Source organism: Hemitrygon akajei, unplaced genomic scaffold (assembly GCF_048418815.1).
Source record: "Hemitrygon akajei unplaced genomic scaffold, sHemAka1.3 Scf000071, whole genome shotgun sequence".
Taxonomy (NCBI): domain Eukaryota; kingdom Metazoa; phylum Chordata; class Chondrichthyes; order Myliobatiformes; family Dasyatidae; genus Hemitrygon; species Hemitrygon akajei.
In genome coordinates this window covers 4,431,791-4,452,898 of record NW_027331957.1, presented here as the reverse complement: position 1 = coordinate 4,452,898, position 21,108 = coordinate 4,431,791, and the positions used below count along the sequence as shown (strand labels likewise).

Here is a 21,108-nt window from a genome sequence, read left to right as displayed (position 1 = left end):
AACGAGTTCATTCCTTTCTTATTCCTCAGCTCCACCCTTAAAGCCTCACTTGGACGAGTTCTCCATTCTGTCCTAACTGACCATTGCCGTGATATATTCAACGACTAGTAACGCCACCCGTAGCCCTTGAATTATCCCCGTACTAGTACGACTAAAACAGCAGATATCGGGAATGCTGAACTAACGGTCCTGCCCTTCCTGCAAACAAGTCTCACTATTGGCTAAAATACCATACTTTCAGGCGTTGGGACCTGCCCTGAACTCATCTTCCTTTCATACAATACTTCCTGCATGGAAATGGACGCAGCTCAGAATATGAGTCCCAGCAGAGTCACCCTTTTGCTTCCTGACTTTGTCTGAGGTCTGAACAAAATCTGTCACAACAACCACTCCACTGTCTGTTATGGGATTCTTGTTCTAAAACCCTACTCCAGTGTAAACCCCACCACTCCCCCTTTCTAATGGCGAAACTCACGCTGGGATATTAGTTCTACTTCGGATCAGGTGTAAACTGAGAGTTTTACTCGCTGGCGGAGAAAACGAAGGAGCGGCGCAACGCGGAGAGGTGTGGCGCGGCCTCCAGGCAGGAGTCTGTGCTGCCCCCCAGTGTTTGCTCCGCAGAAGACAAGCTCTGTTGTGGCCTATTGCAGATGTGCAAAAATGTGTGCACATGTAAATGTATATACAGTCAACACAGGGTGATCGTATAAATACTGATATCCACCGCGTACTTGCTATTTTTCCATCGCAGAAGTATTATATGTGTTTTGTGCCGCGTGTGATTGTTGGCATTGTGTTTCTTTATGCTAAGTAACGCTGACGCGTTCGGCTGTATTCATGTTTACTGATATATGGTTGAATGGCAATTAAACTCGGTTGGATAGAAACGCTCGCTTATGCGCAGGTCTCACCTTCCTTGGAAGAGACCCCAGTGATCCAACTATCTGCAGCCTTTATTCCCACCCCAAAACCTTAGCCACGTGTTAATCTCTATTACCCTCCTATTTCTGGCGACACCAGCCGGTGCTGAACTTTGCCCGCTCACCCTCCCACTTGAGTTTGCTGAGGACCGGATCGGAGAGGTCGCGACCCTGGCACGCGGGAGGAAAAACACCATGTAGGAATCTCTATCCTGCACATAAAACCAGTTTTATGTTCCCCAACCTAGGAATCCCCGATAACCACAGCTTGTTTCATCTCGCTTTCCCTTCTTAACCACAGAGACAAACTCGGTGCCAGAGACCGGAACTGTGAGATTTTCCTCTTCACGGTCATTTCCACCCGTCTCCCCGACCCAGACGTTTACAAGGTGGTATACCTGTTATTAAGCCAGTTGGACACAGGGGGTCTCTGCAGTGATCCTTTCAACCTCCTGACTGTCACCGAGTTTCCTGCGAACTGCACATGGGGTCTAACTTCCTCCCAATATGTCCTCCCGACCACCCCCTCACCTTCCCGAATGACCCTGAGTTCATCCAGTAGCAGTTTCAACTCCATAAATCCGCGTGATGGAATCTGCATCCGGATACAATTATCAGAGGTGAGGTTCCTCGAGACACTGGAGGTCTCCCTGCCGTCACAGATCCTGCAAGAGGAGCATTCAACTCTCCTGCCAGACATGCCTACTGTTCAAACTGTGCAATTATAAACTATAAATAAACTGAAAACAAACCTACCAACTGTTTGCCCCTACAGTGACATGCAAAAGTTTGGGCACCCCGGTCAAGATTTTTGTTACTGTGAATAGCTAAGCGAGTAAAAGCGGATCTGATTTCCAAAAGGCGTAATGTTAAAGATGACACATTTCTTTAATATTTTAAGTAAGAGTACCTCTTTTATCTCCATCTTTTTACAGTTTCAAAATAACAAAAAAAAAAGGAAAAGGGCCCGAAGCAAAGGTTTGGGCACCCTGCATGGTCAGTACTTAGTAACACCCACTTTGGCAAGTATCACATCTTTTAAACGCTTTCTGTAGGCAGCTAAGAGTCTTTCAATTCCGGTTTTGGGTAATTTTCACCCATTCTTCCTTGCAAATGACTTCTAGCTCTGCCTGATTCTTTGCCCGTCTTGCATGCACTGCTCTTTTGTGGACTATCCACCGATTTTCGATAATGTTTATGTCGGGGGACAGTGAAGGCCATGGCAAAATATTGAGCTTGCGCCTCTTGATGTAGTCCATTGTTGATTTCGAGTTTAGGATGTGTTTAGGATGATTATCCTGTTGTAGAAGCCGTCCTCTTTTCATCTTCAGCATTTTTATAGACGGCGTGATGGTTGCTTCAAGAGTTTGCCGGTATTTAATTGAATGCATTCTTCTGTATACCAGTGAAATTTTCCCGTTGAATGTAAAAAAAGCACGATCGATCCTACCCCGTGCTTAACAGTTGGAGAGGTGTTCTTTTCAGAAAATTCTGCAACTTCTTTTTCTGCAAACATACCTTTGACAGCCACCGGGTAGAGGGGTGTCAATTCACAACAGAGATTGGGAGGAATTTATTTTACCATAGACGGGTGATGCTGTGGAATTCGTTGCTTCAGGCGGCCGTGGTCGAGAAGCATCTCAGTGGATCTATCCTAGGACCAACACATTCATGCAAACACAAAGAGGGTGTGATTTTCCTAACTGAACAGTGGAAGACATCCACGTGTCGGCACGTCCATTCCCCGGAGTGTGGCGAGCTGCCACTTTTCCTTTAAGGCTCAGACTGACAATTATTGTCCGTCAACACTGCTTTATGGACAGTCTGTCGTTGATGTCCCCGTGCTAAGCACTCAGTGCTCAACCGTAGTAGATCCATTTCGGGAACCATTCTTTGTTACAGAAATTTTAGATGCCGTCACTGTCGTCTTGTTTATTTCGAGTGTGCGTTTCAGTGTATTCCAGACCACGCTCTACACTTCCCATCACCACCATAGATCTCTCGTTACAGAAGGAATTACAACGTTAGCCATTTGAGAGGAGTTGGTCTTTCATTGGTCTGACTTGTTGCATCGCCGCCTGGTGTGGAGGCTGCAACGCACGAGGTCGCCAGAGGGGGCAGAGGGATGTGGACTCAACCAGCTCCATCACGGGCACAACCCTCCCCAGCATCTGCAAGATGCGATCCCTCGACAAGGCGGCTTCCATCATTGAGCACCCCCCCCCCCCCCCACCCCGGCTACCATCGGGAAGAAACACAGGAAACAGAAAGGAAACTGAAATCTCAAGGATTCTGGTACACCTCCATCCCTTCCAGCATCATATTTTTGAATGTATGACACCGCGTCCACATTTTTGCAGTATTTATTCTCTTTTTGCATCTTACATTAATTTTGCATGATTGCGACGTACTGATCATGCAAAGATACAAATCTCCGGGCGGATAAGTCACAAATAGTGAGTCAGGCGGTAAACATCCTATACAGTCCTTTGATACTGGGAGCGGGAGGCCTGATAGTGAGGGGAAGGAAAATGGGGATGAAATAGGGGGAGATGGCAGTGCAGGAGTTATGAGAGAGAACGAGTTTGGAGGTTCGAGGGTAAAGAGAGAGCGAGATGCCGAGTAAGAGTGCCATAGGTAGAGAGAGGAGATTAGTGTAGGGGCGAGAGGCGGAGCGGATGGGTTTATCAGAGTCTGGGAGAGAGCTGGAATTGGGGTAAGAGAATGATGCCGCTTGATTTATGTCGGCTCCACGGCATTTTGACAGAGATCCCGGATCTTTTCAGGAATACCCAGGCACAAAGGTGCGGGCTTCTCACAAATGAAACGGTGCTGATCATTTTTGCAACTGCCAAGCCAGCGAGATTTACATTCACTGCATTCGAACTTTCCAGATTTCACCTCGTACAGGATGTTAGAGGCCGCTTCCCTGTCAAGGAAGGGTAAAGAGTTTCAAAAGGGACAACACAAATCCAGCAGACAGTCCTGTGTCATTTCCCAAAATACTCCCACTGACCCTCTCTCTCCCCACATACCTGCTCCAGTTTCCAAAATACTCTCACTGACCCTGTGGCAGTCCCTGAATAATCCCTTGCCCAACGCTCTACCCACAGAGCTGTGTCACAATTACCCCAAAATAACCCAAAATAACCCCACGTTCACATCTTCTTCCCTCAGTACCCTGTCACTCCTGAAGTTGCTCCCAGAGCCGCAGCCGCTCCCCACGGAACGGTGTCAGTCCCCACACTTATCCAGCTGCGCCACTCTCCCCACTGCCCGGTCGCATTCCCCAAAATACTCCCACTGACCCTCTCTCTATCTCCCGAGGCCGCGTGTGTCCCCAAATTCTTGCACTTCCCACTCTCACCCATCAGCTGCGTGCCAGTCCCCACTATAATCCCACTGTCCAACCTTCTTCCTACAGACCTGCGTCAATCACCAAAACACTCTCACTTCCCACTCTTTTCCCACAGTCCATGTCAGCCCACAGATTAAACCAACTGTCCGCGCTCTACCAAGGGCCCGGGTCGGTCACAAACTAATCGCATTGCCTAATCTCACCCCACAGACCAGTGTCAGTCCAAAATTAATCGCAGTAGCCCACTCTCTGTCCAGAGTGTCCCTCCCCCAATAGTCCCACCAAAGCGTTTTCTCCCCACAGACTTATGTCAGTCACCTAAATACTCCCCTATTCCACTTTCCTCGCAAAGACTGCGTCAGTCAACAAATTAATCGCACTACCCAATCTCTTCCTCCGGGGATACCAGGCCACAGCATACTCCTACTGCCTTACTCTCTCCTCGACACCTGATACTATCCCTAAATATCCCCAGTGAGCCACCACTCACGACCGAATAGTGGCAGCCCCAAGAAGCTCCTGTACCCCACTTCCCCCACAGACATGTGTCAGTCACCAAACTAATCCCAGTGCCCAGTCTCTCTCCAAAAACCTGCATCACCCCAAATCTCACCCCGCTTTGCATGTTCCAATCCAGTATGAACGGTCTTGGCCGCGGACACGTTCGTTCACAAAATTCTGTCAAATTAAATTGCTCTCATTAATGATTGAAATCGAGCACAATTTAAAGAGCGTCACTCTGTGCTTGACCTGGTGAGTGTGTGATGGGACGGTATGGAGGGAGATACGCTTTGTGTATATCCACGGGAGTGTGTGATGGGACGGTGTGGAGGGAGCTTCACTCTGTTCCTGACCCTCGCAGTATATGATTGGACGGTGTGGAAGGAGTTTCACTCTGTGTCTACAATAGAAGTGTGTGATGGGACGGTGAGGAGGGAGCTTCACTCTAGTCTGGATAAATCTTCTGTCCATCTGACACATACCTCTTCCTCGTTTGTATTTATTTCAAGAAGCTTTGAATTAGAGATAGAACAAAGTTGCTTCGCCCCCTCGTAAGAACTTTCATACGTGGATATGAAATAACACAGGCCTCCATTTCTGATCCAGTCCTGGGAACACGCTTTATCTGGAAATCAGGAACAAGGAACAGTAACTCTCCCTCCGTATTGTCCATTACGGCCACTGCTATTTAGTGACAGGAAGAGGATCACTTCACATCGTCACATCACAGTGCCCCGTGTTCAGAACCAGAGTAATCTCCCTCCACACCATCCCTTGACACTCTCAGGTGGTCAGACACAGTGTAAAATTTACTGCACACCGTCCTATCACACACGCCGTTGTCAGACACAGAGTGCAATACCCCCGTCACAGTCCCATCACACGCTCCCGCGTTCACACAGAGGAAAGCACACTGCACCCTCTCCCATCTCAGACTCCCGGGTCACATAGACTGAAGCTCCCTCCACACCGTGTCAGACACAGACCGAATCTCTACCCACACCGTCAAGTCACACATACTTGGGGTCAGAGAGAAAGCGCAGCTTCTATCAGAAACACCCGGTGTCAAACGCAGAGTGACGCTCCCTCTGCAGCAATGCCTAACACTGAGAGAAGTTGCCTCTGTAGCGCTGTATCATGCACTCCCAGGTACAGACACTAGGTGCCGCTCTCTCCACACCGTCTGATCACACACTCTCGGGGTAGGTCGTTCCACCCACACCGTCCCATCATACACACACGGCGTCACTGCAAGCACACCTTCCCATTGCACATTCCCGAGATCAGCCATATATTGTAGATTCCTCTCCCTCTGCTGTGATTAGGAGCGGCAGAATAGCTGATGTTATCACACCTTTTCTGCTGGTCAGCAGTTGGCAGATTTGAGCCTTGGTTTCGTTGAGAGTTTTACACTTCAGTTCGAGGTGATTCAAGTTGTGTTCAATGATGGAGACGTTGTTGTTTTGGACGGAAATGTTCTTTAGACAGGTGATCTGAGAGATATCAAAGCGGGAATTCTCTGATGTTATGGATTCAAGGGTTGAGTTCGGCTCGTGGATTTGCAGTCAACATTGGTGCTGGGTCCTGTTCATCTCCTGATGTTGCTCCCAAAGTCTCTGGTACTTTTGATCGGAGGCGAGCAGAGACTGACGGATCTGTAACACTGAGAGAAATGGTGAAGTGTGTCTCTGTGTCACGGTGATTCGCGAGTCGGTCAACAGTGAGGGGAGTGTCGGTATCACGTTGAGGGGTGTGTCCATGTCGTTGTCAGGGACGTGTCGATTTCACGCTGAGGACCGTGTCGGTGTCATGGAGAGGCGTGTGTCCTTGTCATGGAGAGGAGCGTGTCAGTGTCACGGTAAAGGCTGTTTCCGTGTTCCTGTGAGGGATGTGTCAGTGTCATGGTGAGAGGTGACTCTCGTCACTCTGATGTGATGGTGAAGGACATGTAGGTGTCACGGTGAAGTAGGTGTAAGTGTCACGCTGCGAGGTGTGTCGGTGCCTGAAGCGTTTTTGCAGGAGCCAACGTCTAGATCTCTGTATCAGCTGGATTATTAATGGCCCGCAGCACCCCGGGTATGTCCTGCACTCTCACACTGGATCTCTCACATAACTGCCGCCCCGGTTAAATCTATCTACTCTTTGTTAGCCATCGCAAATTGCCTAAACATAGAACATCGAACAGCACATTACAGGCCCTTCGGGCCAAAACTTTGTGCCGACCCTCAAACCCTGCCTCCCATATAACCCCCCACCACCTTAAATTCCTCCATATACCAGTCTGGTAATCAATCACAATGACGGAAGACTGCAAAGAAATCCCAAACGGCCCGCCCACTTTTTAAACCTCTTGCTGGCTCTCCTCAAAACAAGCGACTGCTTGTGATGACTGAAGCCCGCCGACAAGTCCCATAGGGCCCCATGGACATTTTAAATCTCTTGCTGGCTCAGCACGGATCAGCTGGCAAAGTATTTACTGACTCTCCCTGCTTCATTGTGATGTTTTCACCTCCTTTGAGAAGACAACTGTCGTCACAGAACTTCGGATTCCAGTTTAAGATAATTAATGACCTCCAGCACCCAGGTATGCCCTCATCCCACTCTTACCATCCGGAAGGAGGAACAGGAGCCCGAATGCACACACTTAGTGATTCAGGAACAGCTTCTTCCCCTCCGCCGTCCGATTCCTAAATGGATACTGAACCCTTGGGCACTACCTCGCTTTTTAATATATAGTATTTCTATTTTGCACGATTTTTAATTTATTCAATATGCGTATACTGAAATTTATTTATTTATTCGTTTGTTTATTATTATTATTATTATTATTATTATTATTATTATTATTATCGTCGTTGTTGTTGTTGTTGTTTTATTCTTCTATATTGATTAGAGCATTGCACGGAAAAGATATTCACGTAAGCCGAGAGAGCGGTTTGGCTTTGGATTTCATAAAACATGAAATCAAATCATTGAAAAAAAATGACACAGAATCTTCAGCTGCAGAATCTTTGTGCATCGAGTCACGGAACTGCAAAGGTTAATTCCGATATATAAAGTGTAAACGAGAGCCGAGAGGAGATATTGGATCACAGGAAAATTATACTGGGGAGATAGTAATGGGGGACAGGGAGATGGCGAAGGAACTGAATATGTATTTTTTTCAGTATTTCCTGTGAAAGACGCCAGCAGTATGCTTGAGATTCGAGATTGTCTGGATGCAGAAGTGATTGACGGTGCCAGAAATATAGAGAAGGTGCTTGAGAAACTGAGAGTTATGAAGTTAGATAGTCATTTTGAATAGATGTTCTACACCCAGTGTTCTGATGGAGGTGGCTGAAGAGATCGTGGATCATTTCTAATGCTTCTTCAAGAAGAATTGGACTCTGCCATGGTTCCGGAGGCTCGGAAATTGCATGTGTCACTCCACCCTCCCACAACGGAGAGAGGCAGAGGAAAGGAAATCGCTGGACTGTTATTCTGATCTCTGTGCCTGGCAAGATATTGCAGTAGATTATTGAGTGCATGGTTTCGGGTTGCAGGCACATGATAAAATAGGCCAAAGTCAGCATAGTTTCCTTGAAGGAAAATCTCTCATGATCAATACGTTGAAATACTCTGAAGAAATCGGGCTCTGGATAAGCAGGAAGACTCGGTGGATATTCTGTACTTGGATTTTCAGAATTCCATTGTTTGACAAGTTGCCACACATGAGGTTTAATAACAAGTTAAACGCCAATGTTATTACAGGAAAGGCACTAGAATGGATGGAACAGTGGCGGATTGGCAGGACGCAGAGAATGGTAATAAAGGGAGACCCTTCTAGTTGACGGCCGGTAACTATAAATGTTCCAAAGTGTCTGAGTTGGGACCGCTTCTTTGTGCATTATATGTCAATAATATGGTTGAAGAAATTGATGGCTTCGCGTCCAAGTACGCGGACGACACGAAGACAGATGGAGGCGCGGGTAGTGTTGAGAAAGCGGAGAGGACAAAGATGGACCTACATAGATGAGAAGACTGGCCAAGAATTTTCAGATGGAATACAATGTCTGCTGTGCCGGAAAAAAAAAGCGTCCATTGTTTTATAAACGGAGAGCAAACTACAAAGGCGCTTGGGAAATCTCGTGTAGGGTTACCTGAAGGTGAATATGCTGATTGACACTGTGGTGAGGAAGGAAAATGAGACGGTAGCATTGATTTCGAGCGGAAGGGAGTACAAAAGCAAGGATCTCATGTAATGTTTCTTCAGATATATAACGTGTAAAACAGAGCCGAGAGTAGATATTGGATCACTGGGAAATCATACTGCGGAGATAGTAATGTACGACAGGGAGATGGTGACGGAACGGTATAAATATTTTGCTTCTGTATTTACTGTGAAAGGCGCCAGCAGTATGCCGGAAATTCGAGACAGTCTGAGGGCAGAAGTGAGTAACGGTGCCATAAGTGTAGAGAAGGTGCTCCGGAAACTGAGAGGTCTGAAGGTAGAAAAGTCATTTCGAACAGATGTGCTACACCCAGGGTTCTGAAGGAGGTAGCTGAAGAAATGGATCGATGAAATCGTGGATCAATACTAATGCTTCTTCAAGACTAGGGGTGTTCTAAAGGGTCTGAGTTTCGACCGCATCTTCGTACATTATATGTCAATAATATGTTTGAAGGAACTGATGGCTTTGTGGCCAAGTATGCGGACGGGACGAAGATAGGTGGAGGCGCAGATAGTGTTGAGAAAGCGGAGAGGACATAGGAGGACTGACATAGATGAGAAGACTGGATAAGAATTTTCAGATGGAACACTATGTCTGTTGATGCACTTTTGTAGCGGAAATAAAAGCGTAGATTATTTTCTAAGCGGAGAGATAACTACAAAGGCGCTTTGGAGTCCTCGTGCAGAGTTCCCTGCAGCTGAATATGTTGGCTGAGTCTGTGGTGAGGAAGGAAAATGAGACGGTATCATTGATTTCGAGCGGACTAGAGTAGAAAAGCAAGGATCTCATGTTGAGTCTTTATAAAGCCCTGGTGAGCCCTCAGGTGGAGTATTATGAGCAGCTGTGGGCCCCCTTATGTAAGAAAGGATGTGTTGACATTGGAGATGATTCAAAGGCGAATCACCAAAATGAATTCAGACTTGTCTAATGAAGAACACTTCATAGCTCTGGGCTTGGACTCACTGGAGGTCAGAAGGTTGAAGTGGGAATCTCACTGAAACCCATCAGTAACACGAGCTTGCGTGTCCGTGGATGTGTCACTGTAAGTGTGCTATTGTTGTCACGTTGATTGGCGAGTCTGAGTCAGCATGATGGGGGTGTTGGTGAGCAGCGTATCCGTGTCACGGTAATGAGCGTGTTGGTGTCAAAAGTGAGGGTTGTGTCGGCGTCACTGTGAGATTTTACGTGGTCACCTGAATCCACTCCGTTTCTTTACTGTCTGACTCCACACGCAGCCTGTTTGACTCACCATGGATCGAGAGCCCGGCAACTGTCGCGACGAGGACGGACGTAACGAGGCAGAGTAGGCAGATCTTACGGCGCGGTCTATGTCTCGGCTCCTGTTCATGCGCAGCTGTGGAGAGACAATTCAGCGTGTGCGTGAATTCAGCCGTGTCCCCCCAGTGGTATTGACTTCCACCCGCCACCCGCGCTCTCTCCTTCCACCACGATCACCCCCTCCCGCCTCTCTCAATCTCATCCACTTTCCAGCCGTCGTCTTTGACAGTCCCAAATCCTGTACTCGGCAACGACTGTCTAATGTCTGATTGATTTTTCCTAGTTGTAAATTGTTCAGAGATTGGTAAATATTTGAATAAAGATTTGATGATAAAGGTATTTTGAATACTGAGCTTTTGACTTTGCGTTTCCTGCCTTCACAAGGCAGAGGATGCTGGCGCATGGGACTTATTCTCGCTCGTGGTCTGAGACTAATCGTGTTCCGCAGTGACCTGCCCGGGACCTCTGGTATTTTTGATGTATCGGACAGACAAGGATGAAAATGGAGTTGGGTGGGTTGTGAACTTGCGAATCGCCCAAAGCTTGGTGATAATGTGGACTGTGTGGAAGATCTCCCACGGATTCAGTTGGATATCGATCAGTTGTAACTGTGGGTGGGGAAAAGGGAGATGGAATTTAACCCGGGTAAGTGTGAGGTTTTGCGCTTTGCCAAGTCAAATGTAAAGGGGCAGGGCAGAGTTAAATGTCGACCTACAAAGGGATCTTGCGTTGATAGTATAGGTCGGTAGGGCGTTAAAGAATTGACTTCTGACGGGCCTTTGACAATGTCCCTCTCATGGGATATACATTCAGAAGTCTGCGATGCATGGGATCCATAGTGAATTAACCATTTGGATACCGAATCCATAGAACACAGAGGGCGGAGGTCGTTGGTTGGACGTCAGTGACAAGTGGCGTTAGGCATGGATCCGCACTGAGACCTCTGCTGTCTGTGGGAAAATCTCGGATGAAAACCGGGATAATAATCTCGGCTTTGCCTGTTCAGGGCATTCCGCCTGGTAGACTTGGAAATTGGATTATTATTATCACAGAGAGAAGACAGAGCAAGCAGTTCAGCACAGAATAGACTCACAGTATTTTCCCGAGTACATTCCCTCTGGTACTGGACATTTCAACTCTGAGTAAAAAAAAAAAAAATTCTGTCAGTCTACTCACCCTGCGCTTCTCATAATCTTATAAACCTCTGTCCTATCTCCCCGCATCTTCCGCCGCTCCAGGGAAAACAACCCAAGTGCCGGACCTCTCGTTGTAACACACGTCATCAAATCCGGGCGGCGTCCAGTTGACCCTCTCTGGAGGCTCTCCAAAGCCCCGACATCCTTCCGATAATGTGGTGACCGGAACTCTACACAATGCGCCTGTCACTGCCTAATTAGATTATTATTAAGCTGCAACACAACGTCCTGACTTGTTAACTTCTTACCACGACTAATAAAGGCAACAAGCTGTATGCCTTGTTAAACACCCCATCAAACTGTGTTGCCACGAGCAGGACACATGAACCAGGCGATCCCTCTGACAATCAACACTGCTTTGGGTCTTGGTTTCAATAGTGTCCTATACTTAGCATTTGACATACAAAGGTGCGACATTTCGCGTTTGACCGCGTTAAACTCCATCTGCCAGTTCCCTAAACCGTATCTGTAACGGATCCGTGTCCTACTGAATTCTTTGTCAGTCTGCTACACGATCCACAACACCACCTATCGTTGTGTCATCTGCCACGCTACTAATCATCTGCCACGCTACTAACCCACCCATCTGCATTTTCATCCAGTTCATTTATATACAGGGCAATGCGAAAGTTTGGGCACCGCTGGTCAAAATTTCTGTTCCTGTGAATAGCCAAGCATGTAAAAGATGACCTGATTTCCAAAAGGCATAAAGGTAAAGATGACATATTTCTTTAATATTTTAAGCAAGATTATTTTTTTTATTTCCATCGTTTACAGTTTTAAAATAACAAAAAAAGAAACGGTCCCGAAGCAAATGTTTGGGCAGCCGGCATGGTCGGTACTTGGCAACACCCCCTTTGGCACGCACTGCTCTTTTGAGGTCTGTCCACAGATTTCCATGAGGGTTAGATTTGGGGACTGTGACGGCCACGGCAATACCTTCAGCGTGCGGCTCTTGCGGTCGTCCATTGTGGATTCTGAGTTGTGCTTAGGATAATTATTAGCTTTTTGTACAGAAGTTGTGATGCTTGCTTCCAGAATTTGCCTGAATAAAACTTCTTGGGGGAGGTGGAGAGGGTTAGGTAGAGGGGGAGACGGGGGAGTGGATGATAGATGGAGGAGGAGAGGGAGTGGCGAGACAGGAAGGAGAAGAGGAGAGGGAGAGATATTGGGATATTCCCCGAGTATGGTTACCGGTCACTTTCCCTTTAAGGTTCTGACTGCCAATTATTGCGCGGCAGTAATTAAAGAGCTCCTGCTGTATTAGCATTTCTAATGCTATAGATTGTAATCTAATCTTTGGATTTTGTCACTGTCGTCCTGTTTATTTTGAGTGTGAGTCTGAGTGTATTTCAGACCATTCTCTACACTTGCTTTCACCGCCACCCATCGCTCTCTCATTACAGAAGGTGTTACAACGTCAGGAGACTGAGAATATTTGGCCATTGTCTACAGATGAAACTTGGGAGCATTCTGACTTGTAGCATCGCCGCCTGGTGTGGAGGCCGCAAGGGACAAGGTCACCGGAGGCTGCAGAGGGATGTAAACTCAATCAGCGTCAAAGTCACCACCTTCCCCAGCATCGAGGACATCTTCAAGATGCGATGCCTCGAGAAGGGGGCATCCATCAGTGAGGCCCCTCACCCCGGGACAATCTCCCTGCTTATTACTACCATTGGGGAAGGGGTACAGAATCCTGAACACTAAACGCTTCTGAAACACCTCCACCCCTCCACCATCATATGTTTTGAACACATGTGCACCACCTCCACATTTTCAGTTTTTAATATCTTTTTTTTTTTGGTAATTTACATTAATTCTACATCTTTGCGCCGGATCGATGCTGCAAAACAACAAATTCCAGGCGTTATAAGTTTCAGATAATAAATCAAACAGCGATTTCTGAAGAAAACATCCGATAGGGTGGACAGGACACTTCACACGCTGGTCTTCACCAATCACACTGAGTACAGGAGTCGGGAGGTCACGTTCCCGTGGTACAAGACGTCGGTGAGGCCGCCCTGCTTTAGGAGAAAAAAAATGCCAGAGAACTGGTCATATTGTACAGAAAGTTCTACGGGGATATTGCCTGAACTCGGAGGACTGAGTTATGGTGAGAGGGAGGGAAGGTTGGGATTTTATTCCCTGGAGCGTAGTTATAACCTGACAGAGTTGCATAAACCCGAGAGGGGCACAGACAGAGGGGATGCGCACAGACTCTCACCCAGGGTTGTGTTATCGGGAACCAGACGGCACAGGATTGAGGCGAGAGTGAGTGGAAAGGAGAAAGAGAGAGATCAGGGAGACGGTGGATTTAGAGAGAACGGAGAGGGGAGGGAGAGAGTTGGGTAGAGAGCGGGGGGAAAGGGGTTGAAATGGAAAAGAGTTTTGCAGACGCAGCAGAGAAAGAACGGGCGGAGAAAGAGCGAGGGAACAAGGGGAGGAGAGGGGATTGAGGGAGAATTAGAGGGAGTGGGAAAGAGCCAGACGGCGGACAGGGGTATATCGAGGAGGAAGGAGATAGATGGTGTGAGAGGCTTTCTCGCTGTGGAATTGGGAGAATGGGGTTGCGACAAGTGGATGAGAATGGAGTAGGAGGAATGGGCAGAGAACGTCGGCGGAGAATTTGAGAGGATGGGGGTGTGAGAGTGGAGGGAAGAGAAGGAGGAGAAAGAGCGGTAGTCACTTGATTCAATTCGGCTCCACGGGCTGTAGACAGAGATCCTGGATCTTTTGAGGAATGTCCGGGAAAAGTGCAGCCGACTTCTCGCAGATGAAACGGCGATCACGACTGCAAGAAGAACCCATTATGTACGAGTTGCAATTACTGCAGGCGGAACTCCCTGAGTACACCTCGTACAGGAGTTCAGAGGCCACTTTCCTATCAAAGAGGATTCAACAATTTCAACAGAGACAAATCGGCTGCATCGGACAACCCGAGACCGTCCCCATACTAATCCCACTGACCCAAAGTCTCCCGACAGCCGATTGTCAGTCTCCAAACTAATCCCACTGGACTGCGCTCCCCACAGACTCTGGTCAGTCTCCAAACTAATCCCACTGACCATCTCTCTCTCCGTAGTCCTATAACAGATTGCATACCAATCCAGCAGACCCACTCTCTCCCCTCAGATCTGTTTCCGTATCCATTAAATTCCTACAGTCCAACCCGCTCCCCACGGCATGGCAGTCCCTAAATAAATCCCACAAGCACACTTTCGACCCGGAGTCCTCTGTCAGTCCCCAAATTAATCCCTTGCCCATTCCATTTTTCCACAGCTTCATGTCAGTCTACAAAAAGATCCCAATGTCCCTCCCTTGTCCCACTGGCCTACTTCAGTCAGGAAACTAATCCCACTTTCTCCCGTCAGGACGATGTCATTCCCCATCTCTCACCCCACAGATCAGTCCAAATCTCACCCATTCTCGCATTTCCCAACCCAGCGGGCACCGTTTCGGTTCGAAAGAGCGTCGAGAACAAAACTCTGTGAAGTTAAATTCCTTTGATTAATGTCAAGAATCGAAAACTATTTACGGGCCTCCCTCAGATTTTTTTTTTTTAAATTACAACAGGAGTGTGTGTTGGGACGGTGTGGAGGGAGATTCACTCTGTGTCTGACACCGGGAGTGTGTGATGGGACGGTGCGGAGGGAGATTCACTCTGTGTCTGACCCCGGGAGTGTGTGATGGGACGGTGTGCAGGGAGATTCACTCTGTATCTGACCCCGGGAGTGTGTGATGGGACGGTGTGGAGGGCGATTCACTCTGTGTGTGACCCCGGGAGTGTGTGATGGGACGGTGTGGAGGGAGATTCACTCTGTGTGTGACCCCGGGAGTGTGTGATGGGACGGTGTGGAGGGAGATTCACTCTGTTTCTGACCCCGGGAGTGTGTGATGGGACGGTGTGGAGGGAGATTCACTCTGTGTCTGACCCCGGGAGTGCGTGATGGGACGGGGTGGAGGGAGATTCACTCTGTGTCTGACCCCGGGAGTGTGTGATGGGACGGTGCGGAGGGAGATTCACTCTGTGTCTGACCCCGGGAGTGTGTGATGGGACCGTGTGCAGGGAGATTCACTCTGTGTCTGACCCCGGGAGTGTGTGATGGGACGGTGTGGAGGGAGATTCACTCTGTGTCTGACACCGGGAGTGTGTGATGGGACGGTGTGGAGGGAGATTCACTCTGTGTCTGACACCGGGAGTGTGTGATGGGACGGTGTGGAGGGAGATTCACTCTGTTTCTGACCCCGGGGGTGTGTGATGGGACGGTGTGGAGGGAGATTCACTCTGTTTCTGACCCCGGGAGTGTGTGATGGGACGGTGTGGAGAGAGATTCACTCTGTGTCTGACCCCGGGAGTGTGTGATGGGACGGTGCGGAGTGAGATTCACTCTGTGTCTGACCCCGGGAGTGTGTGATGGGACGGTGTGGAGGGAGATTCACTCTGTGCCTGACCCCGGGAGTGTGTGAGGAGTCAGTGAACAGCCATCTCCACTCTTTGTCTCATCCTGGTAGAGGTTGGACACGTGTGAATAAGTCTTCTCTCCTGAGGTGACACATACCGCTTCATCCTTTGAACTGATCTCGAGAAGTCTTGAATCAAAGTCTGAACATTGTTGCCTCGCTCCATCGTAAGATGTTTTAAACGTGGAGAAGAAATAACACCGGTCACCATATTTTTCCCATGCCTTGGAACAAATTCGCTCTGGAAATAAGGAATTGGGATAAGGAATTATCAAACACTCCTGTGGTCAGACTGAGAATGAATCTCCCTCCACACTCCCCCATCGCACACTCCCGGGGTCAAACCCAAAGTGAAACTCCCTGCACACCGTCACATCTCACACTCCCGGGGTCAGATACAGAGGGAAGCTCCCTCCACACCGTCCGATCACACACTCCCGGGGTCAGACACAGAGTGAATCTCCCTCCCCACTATCCCATCACACACTCCCGGGGTCAGACACAGAGTGAATCTCCCTCCACACCGTCCCATCAGACATTCCCGGGGTCAGACTCAGAGTGATGCTCCCTCCACCCCGACCATCACAGACTCCTGCGGTCAGACATCGAGTGAAACTCCCTCCACCCCGCACCACACACTCCCGGGGTCAGACACGGTGTGGAACTCCCTCAAACCGTTTAATCAGACACAGGGTCAGAGACAGTGTGGATCAATCTCAATCTCAATCCCTCCCTCTCTCTCTCCCTCCCTCCTCTCTCTCTCTCTCTCTCTCTCTCTCTCTCTCTCTCTCTCTCTCTCTCTCTCTCTCTCTCTCTCTCTCTCTCTCTCTCTCTCTCTCTCTCTCTCTCTCTCTCTCTCTCTCTCTCTCTCTCTCTTTCTCTCTCATTAGAAGTGGAGTAGGAGGGCGACATTGCCTCACCTCTGCTACTGGTCAGGAATTGGCAAATTTCATCCAGGCTGCTCTTAAGGAGAGAAATATTCTGGAGACAGGCGCAGTCGATGAAATTCAGACGGGAATTGTCGGACATCTTGGATTCAACTGTTGAGTTCAAATTATGGAGCTGTTGTCCATATTTCGTCTGTGTCCTGTTCATTCCCTGATGCTGACACAGACGAATCTGTGACACTGAGAGAGATTGAAGTGACGTGTGAGTCTGCGTCACGTGCTCGGCGGGTCGCGGTAATGGGTGTATCAGTGTCAAGGGGCGGTGCGGTTCACGTTGAGGGGCGGGTAGCTGTCACAGTGACGAATGTTGCAGTGAAGGTTTTGTGTCTCAGAGGGAGGTGTCCAGTTTCACAGGGCAGATCGTGTACGTGACCCGGTAAGATACTTGTCATTATCAGGAGTGAGGGTTTTGACTCTCAAGCGGACGGTTGTGTGGATGTCACAGTGACACCGTGAGGTGCGAGTCTTGTAAGTATCACGGCGATGGTTGATTCCATGTCACAGTGAGATACGTGTCGGTGTTGCGGGGATGGGCGTGACGTGACACTGCGATACGTGAGGTGTTGCGGTGAGGGACGTGCCCTAACACTGCGATACGTGGTTCCGTGTCCGTGTGAGAAGTCTGGCGGGTCACAGTGAGGAGTATCTCGGTGTCACGGTGAGGGATATTTCGGAATCACAGTGAGGGGTTTGTCAGTGTCACTGTGCGTGTATTGTCTATCTCATGGTGTCGGGTGTGTTTGTGCCACAGTGGGGAGTTTGCTGGTCTGACGGGGAGTTGGAGCCTTGAGGAGTTTTTCAGTAACACGGACAGGGTCATCTCGATGTGACAGTGCGGGGTGAGTTGCTGTCACTTTGAGGGACATGTCTGTGTCACGTTGAGGGTCGTGTTCGTGTCGCTGTAAGGAGGTACCTGTGTCGTGTACAGGGTCATGTCAGTGCTATGGGAACAAGATTACTGGTATAATGTCGAATGGCGTATCGGAGTCAGTCTGAGTCCTGATTGTGTAACGGTAAAATCCGTGTCTTTGACAGGATTAGAAGTGTGCCGCTGTTATAACGAAGGACGTGTCGGCATCACTCTGAGGTTTTATGATATCACTTCATCGCACTCTGTTTAATTCCGGTCTGGCTGGACCCTGAGCCCGTTTGACTCACCATAGATCCAGAGTCCGGCCACTATCGCAATGATGATGGACGCAACGAGGCAGAGTAGGCAGATCTTACGGCACGATCTATTTCCGATGTTCTCCTTCGGCTCCTGTTTCTGCGCGCCTGCAGAGAGTCCATTCAGCGTGTGTGTGTGTTAATTCGGCCATCTTGCGCACTGGGTCTCCCTCCCACCCCCCTTCAGCGCTCTCTCCTTCCACCACGATCACGCCCTTCCTCTCAAAATCTCATCTACTTTCAGCCGTCATCGCCGAGTACAAATCCCTTGACTTGACAAAGGCTGACAGGTGTCTGACGGATTCCAGAGATCAGTCAGATCTCCCCTGAGCTTCCTCCGCTCCAGAGGAAGCGACCCAGGTGTCCGACCTCTCGTTGCAACTCATGCCACTGAATCCCGGCAGAGTCCTGTTAAACCTCTCCGGAGGCTCCCCAACGCCCCGACATCATTCCGATAATGGGATCAACAGAACTGTATACAATACGCTTGATTCAGGCTGAATTTTGAAGTTTATAAAGTTGCAACATAGCTCCCTGACATTTGTACTCAACGCCCCGACTAATAAAGGCAACCATCCCATCAAACTCAGCCACGTTCTGGGAGCAATGAACATGGACCCCAGGATCCTCTGCCCATCTAAAATAAAGACATGTTCGGCACAGCATTGTGCTCCGAGGAGCCGGTGCTATGCTGTAGTTTCCCTATGTTTCTATGTTTGAACAATATTTAGGGTCTTGGCTTTGATAGTGTGTCATTTCTTTCATTTGACCTACCAAGGTGCAATATATGGACGGCTGGTGACGTAGTGGCATCAGCGCCATTCTTTGGAGGGATGTGTCCCGAGTTCGAATCCAGACAGCTCCCTTGCACATTTCCATCCGTGCTGGGTTAAGCGTCGAGCTAGCAACTCGGCCTCGTAAAATCAATTATTTATTTCATTTGACCTATTAAGGGGCAGCATTTTAGGTTTGTCCGGGTTAAATTCCATCCGCCCGGTCTCCAAACCATATCTGTAACTGATCTGAGATCCTGGCCAGTCTTCTCCGCTCTTTACAGCACCAACCCTCTCCGTATGATCTGCAAACCTACTAACACACCCATCTACAAATTCATCCAGATCATTTATATACATTTACGTGCCGACTGGTGATGTTGCAACTATATAGGACCCCGGTCAGACCCCACTTGGAGTACTGTGCTCAGTTCTGGTCGCCTCACTACAGGAAGGACGTGGAAACCATAGAAAGGGTGCAGGGGAGATTTACAAGGATGTTGCCTGAATTGGCTGACACGAAAGGGCGCAGTTTTAAATTGCTTGAAATTAGTTACAGTGGAGATATCAGAGGTAAGTTTTTTTTTTGTTTTTTTTTTTAAGCACAGAATGATGAGTGCGTGGAATGTGCTGCCGGCGAGGATAGTGGAGGAAGGAAACGATAGGGTCTTTTAAGAGACTCCTGATTGGCTACATGGAACTTAAAAGAATAGAAGGCTCTGGTTTAAGCCTAGGTAGGGACCTGTTCGGCGCAGCTTTGTGGGCTGAAGGGCCTGTATTGTGCTGTATGTTTTCTATGTTTCTATACACATCATAGACAGGAGAGATACCGGTAACATCCATAGATACTCATCACTTCATAAGAGTAGAACAGCACAAAATAATCACAGAATGCGGAGTAAAGTGTCAAAGTTACAGAGAGAGGGCAGTGCAGGCAGCTGATAAGGTGCGGAGGGCCAAGACGCGTTATATCGTGAGGTCAGGAGTCCATCTGATCGTCCTAGGGGGCCGTTCGATAATCCGATAGAAACGGGGCAGAAGCCGTCCTTGAGACTGGGAGTGAGTGGGGCTGGGTTGGGTCGGGGTCTATGGTTATGTTGACTGCTTCACCGAGGCAGCAGGAAGTGTAGACAGTGTCCACGGATGCAAACATGTAAGATTTCCATCTTTGGAGTAAGACAGCAGAGCGGCTGTTTAGGGCCGTGTACCAGACGTGATGGATAGGGACTTTAATGAGCTATTGTTGGGCTGCTCTGTAGAAGGGAGTCGGGCCAGGGGAGATTAGTCTGACCGATCTGATTGCGGAGACCCGTTTGTTGTGATTGGTAGATATAATATACGCTGAATTTAACAAGTCCAGTGACAAGGTCACAGGATGGAAGCTAAAAGTGCGGAAGGTAGGGAGAGATGACGAAGGAAGGAGCGGTGAGAGGGGAAGTGAGAGGCGTAGCTAGAGGGAATGGAAGATAGAGGAGGGAGGGAGATGCTGGATGGCGCGACAACCAGGGTGATTTGTCGGGCTATTTTGCTCGGAAAGGACCGAACTGGCACGGGTAGTAGATGTAATCTACCTAGATATTAACAAGGTCTCAGATGGTACACTGCTCTGGAAGATGATGGTACAGGAGTTGGGAGGTCACGTTCCAGATGTGAACTCTTGTTCAGTGTTGGTAGCCCGGATGTAGGAAAGGCCACCGAGCTGGAAGGTTCAAGGATGTTGGACTCGGCGAAGTGAGGCATGGAGAGAGGTCGGGCAGGTCGGGATTTTATTCCTTGTCTCGCAGGGGTGACCTTACAGAGTTGTATAAAAATACGAGGGGCGCAGGTAGCGTGAACGAGCACAGACTTTCCTCAGGTCCGGGGTATCGGGAACCAGAGGGCACAGGATTGGGTTGAGAGTCGATGGCGTGGAGGGAGAGAGATGCGGGAGGGAGGGGTGTTAAAGAGGATGGAGGTAGACAGGGATGAGGGGCTAAATAGAAAGTGAGAGGGGTAGCACAGGGGTGGAGAGAAGGATGGAGAGAGCGGCGGAGGGGGAAGAGTGGGGAGATGCGGAGGAAGAAATGCCTGGATGGGGAAACGTTTGTAGGAGATTAGTTAGGGAGAATCGGGAACTGAGTAGTGGAGACGACTGGGGTAGGAGAGGGTCAGAGAGAGTGGGGTGGGTAGTGTGGGAAGATGGGGGATTGAGAGAAGAGCAGACAGACGGAGGAGAACAAGGATGTTGCCGGATTAGAGAGAGCAATTTATGGATAGAGATTGGGCAGGTTGGGACTTTAATTCTTGGAGTGCAGGG

At 48.8% G+C, this 21,108-nt stretch overlaps 1 protein-coding gene and 1 long non-coding RNA gene across 3 annotated transcripts in view; both read right to left on the bottom strand.

The window, feature by feature from the left end:
* Positions 1-3,715: 3,715 nt before the first annotated feature.
* Positions 3,716-10,351, bottom strand: LOC140722167 (uncharacterized). 2 transcript variants are annotated; one of them, XR_012097550.1, is made up of 5 exons: positions 10,240-10,351; positions 6,134-6,442; positions 5,262-5,404; positions 4,892-4,956; positions 3,716-3,849 (listed from the first exon to the last, which is right to left on the bottom strand). It is a non-coding gene; the product is annotated as an uncharacterized lncRNA (long non-coding RNA). The 2 variants fall into 2 exon arrangements; XR_012097549.1 differs by having other exon boundaries at positions 5,262-6,442.
* A 2,914-nt stretch (positions 10,352-13,265) lies between these two features.
* The window catches only part of LOC140722158 (C-type lectin domain family 12 member B-like), a 309,106-nt gene continuing 301,263 nt past the window's right edge, over positions 13,266-21,108 (bottom strand). The window contains exons 5-10 of the mRNA XM_073036948.1: positions 18,031-18,147; positions 16,846-17,052; positions 16,024-16,166; positions 14,885-14,949; positions 14,151-14,345; positions 13,266-13,485 (exon numbers count right to left, since the gene is read on the bottom strand). Of these exons, the coding sequence (XP_072893049.1) occupies positions 14,156-14,345; positions 14,885-14,949; positions 16,024-16,166; positions 16,846-17,052; positions 18,031-18,147 (722 nt within the window). The 3' untranslated portion in view covers positions 13,266-13,485; positions 14,151-14,155. The remainder of the gene's footprint in view (positions 13,486-14,150; positions 14,346-14,884; positions 14,950-16,023; positions 16,167-16,845; positions 17,053-18,030; positions 18,148-21,108) is intronic.